At 38.1% G+C, this 9,472-nt stretch overlaps 1 protein-coding gene across 1 annotated transcript; it reads left to right on the top strand.

Annotated features, from left to right (window-relative positions):
- Window positions 1–203: 203 nt before the first annotated feature.
- On the top strand, window positions 204–3,832 carry LOC114747568 (auxin efflux carrier component 6-like). The gene is given in 8 exon segments (XM_028935925.1): window positions 204–735; window positions 879–1,546; window positions 2,205–2,400; window positions 2,516–2,601; window positions 2,693–2,850; window positions 2,934–2,964; window positions 2,967–3,009; window positions 3,605–3,832. Coding segments are annotated over 8 exon segments (1,680 nt in total). The 5' UTR covers window positions 204–304; the 3' UTR covers window positions 3,672–3,832.
- The last annotated feature ends 5,640 nt before the right edge of the window (window positions 3,833–9,472 follow it).

The following is a 9,472-nucleotide window of genomic DNA, read 5'->3' as shown; positions in this document are numbered from 1 at the left end:
TAGATACAAACGAAGAAGAAGATAAAATACGAGAGCGTGTGTTTTTTATGATGGAAAGGAGAATTTTACTCCTATTCATAGTGATGCCCTTTTGCATAAGTTGAAATTTATTTTCGTATCTAACTTTTCGATTACTACACATTACTTTTTCACCCTTTTAGCTTTCCTAAAAGAAACCTAGCAGTATTCTTTAACCCCTCACAGCTAAGCTCACGCCAGCAAGCTCTTTATATTTCGTTCACTTTCCTCACTCACAGCTGAAGTCACATCGTCGTCGTCGTCCTTCTCCAGCGAAGCCGAAAGGATGATAACAGCAGATGATTTCTACCACGTCATGTGCGCAATGGTTCCTCTATACTCGGCAATGCTCTTGGCCTATGCTTCTGTTAAATGGTGCAAGATATTCACCCCCGACCAATGTTCTGGCATCAATCGCTTCGTCGCTGTCTTCGCCGTCCCCGTCCTCTCCTTCCATTTCATCTCCGACAACAACCCCTACCAAATGGACTCCAAATTCATTATTGCCGACACCATCTCCAAGCTCCTCGTCCTCCTCTTCCTCTCTCTCTGGGCCATCTTCTTCTCCTCCGGCACCTTGGATTGGCTCATCACCCTCTTCTCCCTGGCCACTTTGCCCAACACTCTCGTCATGGGCATCCCTTTGCTCCAAGCCATGTACGGTCCCTTCACCCAGTCCCTCATGGTTCAGCTTGTCGTGCTTCAGTGCATCATATGGTACGTTTTTTATTCTCTTTATTTTGTTTGAAGTATAGACCACATAGCTCATCATCTGTTAGTGCAACAGTCACACAAATAATAGCAAAGCGGTCCAAGTTCCATACATGTGCTGTATTAAAATACTGTGGAATGCCTTTCAGGTACACTCTCCTGCTGTTTCTGTTTGAATACAGAGCTGCAACCCATTTGATCCACACCCACTTTCCTGGCCCTACTGCTGCTTCTATAACCCAATTCGAGATCGACGGTGACGTCATATCCCTCGATGGGCGCGACGTGCCCCTTCGAACGGATTCCGAAACCGACAACCATGGGCGTATCCGTGTGAGGATTCGACGGTCCACATCGTCAGCCCCTGACTCCGTATTGTCTTCGTCCATAGGCCTCACGCCCAGACCCTCCAACCTGTCCAATGCCGATATCTTCTCCATCAACACGCCACTTCAGCTGCATGAGTTTCACGGAGCTGCTTCTGAGGCAACGGCGGCTGGAGTTGGTCATGATATCGTGTTTGGCCATGGCGATCTGGGATTCGGGTACCTGTCCGCCAGCCCTCAGTTGTCCGGGTACGCGTCGTCGGATGCGTACTCCCTCCAGCCGACGCCACGGCGGTCAAATTTTAACGAATTGGAGGCCGCAACGACGATGAGCACGCCGGTATGGGCAAGGTCCCCGATTTCCAGTGGGAGGATGTGCCGGCAGTCACCGATGGCATTTCCAGGGGCGAGGGTGGTGTGCGAGTCGCCGCCAGGAAAGCATCAGGACGGAGATAGACAAGGATGCAAAGACATTACTGGATCGGCTTCAGGTATGGGCAGTTCTTGTACACGTAAAGTTGTCTATAAGCGTTATACGTAGTCGTTATCTGGTAATGGGAAGAACAATACCGGTCTTGTTGGCCGTCTCGTCTAAATCCAATAGATCGATCCGAAACATGTCAAAAATTGAATCCACATGGATTTTTTAAGGTGTACTGCGGGACTTGGTTGAATATCCTCTATAGTAGAGTTACAAAGCACTAGGCAGTGGACGAACAGGTGGTCCCTCCCACCCTCGCGTGTCTAAAGTCGAAACAATGACATTGAAATGGAAAAAATGGAGAAATTTTATAAAGTGATGGTCAGCAATATATGGGCGTAGAATAATTTAGTTTTGGTTGCGAAAGCTAATTTGGCACTTTGGGTGAGTCAGGAGCACAATGGATGGTAGTCATGATTGGGAAGGAGCACGTGTGATATGATGGAGGTAAAGGATTTTATTCCACTAAAGGCGGGGTGAATGGCGTAGAATTTCCATGCCATTATAGCATCGAATCATAAGAAACCAGAATTTCATTCTACTCATAAAGCGCCCAAATCTTCCTCAATTCATTAATTTATTTACGAACAACAATATGGCAGAAGATTTCACAGCTTTGTTTTAATTATACACTAGTATTGACATGATACATGATATGTATATTTCAGAGAAGGAGATAAGTTTCAGGGACTGCAGCAAAATGCCGACGGCGGAAGAAGCGGGTGGGGCCAAAGAAGCCCAGGCAATGCCAGGGGCGGTGGTGATGATGAGACTTATAATGGTGGTGGTTGGGAGGAAACTCTCCCGAAACCCTAATACATATTCTAGTGCGCTGGGCCTTCTTTGGTCTCTCATCTCCTTCAAGTATGTGAGACCTAATAGAAATAAATATATAAAACAAAAGGCAAGCATGCGTGCATGCTAAATATGCCTCTCTTATTTAATTAAATGACTACATTTTTGGTTATATAAATTACAGATGGAACGTGGACATGCCAAGTCTGGTCAAATCCTCCATCAAAATAATTTCGGATGCGGGCCTCGGGATGGCCATGTTCAGCCTAGGTAACTTGATTACCAAAACGATCATGAATCATAAATACATCCATGTAGAGAGGGACGGGTGAAGATGTGATTTTGTGGATGGGTTTTGCAGGGCTGTTCATGGCGCTTCAGCCGAGGGTGATAGCGTGCGGCTCAAAAAGAGCAGCCATGGCAATGGCAATCCGCTTCATCGCAGGGCCGCTGGTAATGTCTGCCGCTTCCATTGCGGTCGGATTGACAGGACCCAAACTCCATACTGCTATTGTGCAGGTCATCCTTGATTTTCCTGATCACTAGATGCCATCCTCTTTCCTCCTAATCTCTTATTTACCTTGCCTTCACTTTCTCCTCAGGCTGCTCTGCCTCAAGGCATCGTGCCATTTGTGTTGCTAGAGAATATGGGCTCCACCCTGATATCTTGAGCACTGGGTGAGTTTATACATATATATACACACCTGTGTCACTGACACATGACTCTTATTTTCCTAAATCATACTCTCACTAAGGAGAATTGTCGATGATGATATGGATTTGGAATTTTGGATGCATGTATGCATATGCAGCTGGGTGGGGCGCAAGTTTATTATGAGAGAGACTCCCAGTTTTCTCAAACTCTTGGTATCCTTCCATGGAATGTGAAATGATTGTGAATCGGCTCTGGGATACCGAATCTGTGTGAAGCGCGCATGTCATTATCATTGACAAATAGAACGCAAATAATTCGGAAACACTCAATTATGAACTCGAAAAAGCATGAAAGCCCATTTCCCTTTTGTTGATGAATTTCTTGTGATCAATGTCCTGCATTCACTTACTTGTACATCTATCATCGGGATGTAAAAGTTCCCACTGCTCAAAACTTACTAGGGTTTTCTCATGACAGCGTGCAAGCTCTTTTACGTTCATCATTATAAAACTATATAGGGCCATGGTACTGCTGGTCGATTTCCAATTTAAGTCGCAAAGCCTAATTATATTGTGTGCTTGCAACTGTATTAATTCGCAAATCATAATTGATCTGCAGGGTCATCTTTGGCATGCTAGTTTCCTTGCCCGTAACGCTGTTATACTACATCGTTCTCGGCCTCTGATTCTGGAAAGGACACAAACTAGAGCTGGAAGAAAAGACATAACTAGCGTGCATTTATCGTGTTTGGGTGGATGGACAGGGAATAAAGGAGCAGAAAAGCATAATAAGCCTAGGAGAGTAGCTAGCTGGGAGCTGTGGAAAGTAATACCCAAAAGGCTTTACAGGTCGCTCTATAATGTGTCTGGCGACACCGACAGTCACTAGTTAATTATGGGCCATGATTTCGGGTTTTAAGAAGACAGAAATGGAGGGTTCCATTATGGTAGTAACCACCGGCGGAGAAGGTTGACCTCAGCTGGGTGAAACAGTAGGCTTGAAAAGGCCTAAAAGGGCTTTGAGGATGTGACAAGATGACGCACGCATGCCGCAGCTTAAGTTTTCCTGCATTTTCAAGGGGGCAATACATATCCTAGTGGCAGCCGAAAGGGAAAGATGTATCATCATTATTCATTATTATAGAACCACACCTGCTTTCTGCTCGCAGGTTTCTACATTTTGCTCTTCCCACTGCAATCCACATGTTTTCACCAAAATTCATAACACAACAAATAACCATCCATGACTGGCCCAATCAAAAACCAAACTTCTGTACGTACCTGGCTTCTTTCCATATATGCATACAAGGATAAGTTAAGGACTATTTTATTCGAAGAGAACCCACAGTCTAAATTAATGGCACTCCGCTGGTAAAAATAAGAGAAAATTAATGGCAGTCCCAGTCAAAATAGTGTTCTGCAAATCAAATCCGGTACGAATATTGTAATTGATTGTGTGTGATTCAGACGAGTCCATTTCACTACTGACAGGATCGGAGACTTGAATGAGTGTTTGTATACATCTAAAACTTAATTAGGTTTCAACAGATTACCAAACGAAAATTCAACTGGCTAAGGGGCGTATTGGGGCAGAGATTTATGTTAATTGTCTCAAATCATCATCTTTATACATATATGTGTGTGTACTTTCCCTGTGTTTTTCAAACAACTTTAACTGTGGATAAAACCGTACAAATTTCTCTACGCATTGTATGGAGAGTAATGGGTTTTACTTTTTACAGGTGGGGGTTCTCATCCAATTGGGAAGGTCCATTAAATATATGAACTCTCTATTTATGTTTGCGAATAATAAACAGTAGAGTTATTATAAATTTTATACTACCTCTTGTCCTTAATAAGATATCATTTGATTTTTATTTAATCTTAAATATAAGATTTCAATTTACTTTGTCTCTCATATATACATTTTTTTTCTTAGGTAATCTTTCTAATAATTGTAGATTTAGCTAACACATTTGATTAGTAAAGATATTTTAGGAAAGACAACATCTATTTATTACAACTAACTAACTAAATTATTTTCTTAATCTTCTCAAATTAGTCAACTAGTTTTTATATTTTAGATTGGAAATAGTATTTTTATACACATCCACGCATGACATGGCAGTTGGCACAGGGAATAGGGCAAAAATATATCCGCCACAGAGCCCAAAGGTTTGTCTTCGGACCACAACCTTCTAATTCTGATCCGGCACATTCCCATTCGATCCATCATCCCATTCTGAGCCCGCCAACTTTTAAAAGATATTTAGGTAGAAATAAAATTATAGTTTTAAAAATATTTTTACAGTATGTAAAATAAATATGTGAAAAAATTTGTCTCAATTTATAAAAGAATGCTTTCTAAAAACAATTCTTGGATAATCTAAACACTCCTTAGTCGTACTTGCGTGTTTGTTTTACCCGATCTCTTTTTATTTTTGTCCGTGAGAGGAATAAATATGGGAATATTATTTATTTTTTATATTCTTAAAACAATTACGTAGAGTAATTTTCAGAACAATTTTTGGAAAAGTGGTCATTCTTAAAACAATTACGTAACGTGATAAAAGTGATTTGATTGAATTACCTAATTATCATTAAAGCATGATCTAATTCTTACGCCTCTTGTTCAATTTTGAAGAATAAAAAGTAACAAGTCATTATTAAAAACTTATTTTAATTTTTTCTCTTCGAAGTAACTTTTAATTTCGTTGATTCATGGTTAAAAATACATCTTCGAGTTGTTTTTAAAGTAAAAAATAGGATGCTTTCTAATTGCGACTTAGCAGTTCAATTTTCACCGCACCGTCTCGTCGAATTACCTAATGAATTTTGAAACAATTACATGCGCGTCGGAATAAATAAAATTTATTACAAGCCCCACACACGTCTTTTTTTTTTCCCCCCTTTTTTCACCACGAGTGTCGCGTCCACCATTCTTTCTTTTATATGTCTGGTCTCGCCACATATTTTTCGCTGCAAGCCTCTTTTTTTTTGGGGGGGGGGGGCCAAGATCTAAATTTGTCTTGAAATTTTTGGGGACAAATTTGCTTTAGAAGTTTAAAATTATAGTAATATTATCCTCTTCTGTAAAAATATTACCGGTTAATGTCACTATTTTAACGGTCTGTGTTGGTTTTTTTAATGGTAAAGAGTAATATTGCTACATTTTGAACTTTCAGGATAAATCAATTTTCAATAAAACTTTCAGGTGCCTGGTGCTCCCAATAAAAATTTCTTTGATAGCTTTGTGGTTTAACCCTTTTTAAGTTGCCAAAGCCAGATTAAGCACTGTATCAGCCAAGGGTACTGGCTCATTGAAATGGAGTTGAGCTGGTCTAGCTAAAATAATACTACCTCCAGTTCTTAATATAATAACTCATTTAATTTTATTTGTGTCCTAAACATAAGGCATCAATCTACTATTTTTCTTATATTTATTTTTTTTTTTTAATGATAGTCCTTATAATAATAGTAATTCTAACCAATAAACTTGATTAGTAAAGATATTTTAAGAAAGACAATGCATATTTATTACAAAAACTAACTTAAATTAATTTTTTTAATATACTCAAATTGATCAACTAACTTTTATATTAAAGACTGAAAGTGAAAGTAGTTTCCAAAAGAGTATATGTGAAAATAATGTAGATAATATGTTTATGCATGGTTATATATGCTAAAATATGTCATGTAGTATTTGTTAGGCCAGTCACGTACATCTTAATTTTAGTAGTATTTTCGTACATTTTTAAATATTATAATTTTATATTAATAATGAAATACTTTCAAATTGTCTATTAATTGTCTGGCTAAACTAATACTATCTCTGGTTCTTAATGCAAGACCTAGTTGACTAATTTGAGGAAATTAAGAAAATTAGTTAAGTTAATTATTTGTTATAAATATGTGTTATCTTTCCTAAAATATTCTTGCTAATTATGCATACTAGCTAGAATATAATTACCATTTGATGAAACATTTAACATGTATAATTACTACAAAAATTATTACTTTAAAAAAAATAAATATGAAAGACAAAGTGAATCTGGACTTTATATTTAAAACCAAATTAAAAATCAAACAAACTATTATAATAAGGAATTGAGGTAGTATAGAGTACAGACTCGCATGACTAATAAAGCCTATTAATCATTAGGCACATATAGGTGTTTGGAATATTCTAAGAGTGCTTTAAAAAGTACTTTCAGGTAACACGAGATATAATTGCTATAATATTTAATATTGAATACTATAAAATTACTAATAAAAAGCAAATTCAAGCATTCCTAAGAAAGCAAAATAAAAGCGCAACATGACATTAATTTTGGTTTATTGAATGTTTAAAAATGATTTTGACAGATTCTAATAGGGGTGTTCAAAGCCGGCCCGTCCGGTCGCCCGTTCCGATCCCGGTCTATGGGACGGGACGGATCCGTCCCGAAATTTTCGGGACAGGACAAACCGGGACGGGACAAAAAAGGGACCGGGACGGGACGGGACACGGGACGGGGTCGTCCCGTCCCGGTCCCGTCCCGGTTCTTTTTTTTTAAAATTTTTTAAAATTTTTTTAATTTTTTTAATTTTTATATAATATCATTTTTTCATATTTTTTTTAAGACTTGAGACTATGTATGGAACTATGGATATATTATTTAGAATTTTTATATTTGTAATGATTTGAGATTATTGATTATTAGAATTTTAGCAAGTTTTTATTGTTAAAAGCTTTGTTTAGAGTTTTTATGACTATTATAGTAATATTTTGAGCTTTTGTTTAAGAGTACCCAAACAAATAAAAAAGATGTTTTATAGATTTAAGCTCAAAACAATATAATTAAAAAAATTAGATTTTTTTAAAAAAAAATTTAAAAAAAAATTTAAAAAAATTAAAAAAAATTAAAAAAAAATATTTCGGGACGTCCCGGTCCCGTCCCGGATCCGTCCCGTCCCGATCGGGACCGACAAACCCGGGACGGCTGGGACACGGGACAGAAAATCTGTCCCGTTACTGTTCATCGGGACGGAACCGGAACGGGCCGTCCCGGTCCCGATCCGTCCGTTGAACACCCCTAGATTCTAACAAGTTTTTTTTTTTTTGTTTATCAAATTTTGACCGACTCACTTTCACGTATGTTTTGGAAGGTCCGAACTACAGGCTAGTTTTACAACCTTAACTTTTGTTTGGGGAGGGAGAAAGAAAAGGAAAGAAAAGCATTGTGAAAGGAAGTTCAAAAGAATGCTATTCACAATAAGTATCCATTTACCATGATTTATCATCTCATTTTTACCACATACTACCTCCCGTTCCTAATATAAGAATTTAATTGACTTTTATTTTAATCCTAAATATAGATTCCAATCCATTCTATTTTTCGTATTTATCCCATTATTTCAAGATAGTTTTGTAATAATGATAGTTCTAACCAATATATTTGATTAATAAAGATATTTTAGGAAAAACAACAATTATTATTACAAATAACTAACATAACTAATTTTTTATCTACTCAAATTAGTCAACTAGTTTTTATATTAGGATGGGAGGAGAGGTAGTATAGTATATTAATTGATGTTGATATTGATCATTAATCTTTAGACAATTCCAGATTTTCTTTATAAGTACGGAGAGAGTTGAGATTTATATGATGACCGGTACGTGGAAAAATTCTCATTTGGATCTTCGAAGAGCATGTGAATTGATTGGTTTTAGGGCTTTAAAGAAAGAAACTGTGAGCTGATTAGGGCTTTAAAGAAAGAAACTGTGAGCATGCTTCATTCCCTATGGGCATCCGACAACCAGATTCGGCAGTTTCGGACGGGGATTCACCATTCAAGGGCACATCGACGCACCAAGCACCGACGTAATTGTCGCTGTCTTCTTGACACGTGGTCCTTCCTTTGCCTCCTTTTCAACTATTTTTTTCTAAGAAAACTTGTCAGATGGTCACGCATTTATGCACTCTGTTACTTATAATTAAAAATAGTTACTATTCGCCGCATATGCATATTTGATCTTTTATTAAAATATTTTTTTAATATTCTGTTTTTATTGGTTGATAATAAGAATGACCAGGAGAGTCAGACACGACGTCAGATTGTCTCTTCTCTTATTCGAATTTGGGATAGCATCAAAATTGCTGGGTGGACCTGTTTGTCAAGAGCTCTGATACATCTAATTGAAGTTAATTAAAAAAAGCTTCTGTAATCTCCCCCCCCCCCTTTTTTTTCCTTTTCCTTTTAAAAAAAGCGGGAGAAAAGTGAGGGTGATTCTACAGAGAACCTGGTCGTTACCCGAGAGGATGGCATATTAGGCAAAATGGTGGGGTCAGAGTCGACAAACCGGAGAATTGCGTGGCGGCCCCCCGGATTTCAACCCCACCACGGTACTCGGTATTCTTCTCTCTCCCTTCGCCATTCCCAACCCTGTAGCGTACCCACTGGTATTCTCGTCCTTTCCACCCCCTTCTTTGTTGGTTTTCTT

This window comes from Neltuma alba, unplaced genomic scaffold (genome assembly GCF_004799145.2).
Source record: "Neltuma alba isolate B1F8T4 unplaced genomic scaffold, ASM479914v2 tig00005366_pilon, whole genome shotgun sequence".
NCBI classification, from domain to species: domain Eukaryota; kingdom Viridiplantae; phylum Streptophyta; class Magnoliopsida; order Fabales; family Fabaceae; genus Neltuma; species Neltuma alba.
Note: the sequence above shows the minus strand (reverse complement) of the source record. Positions and strands in the feature narration are given on the sequence as shown.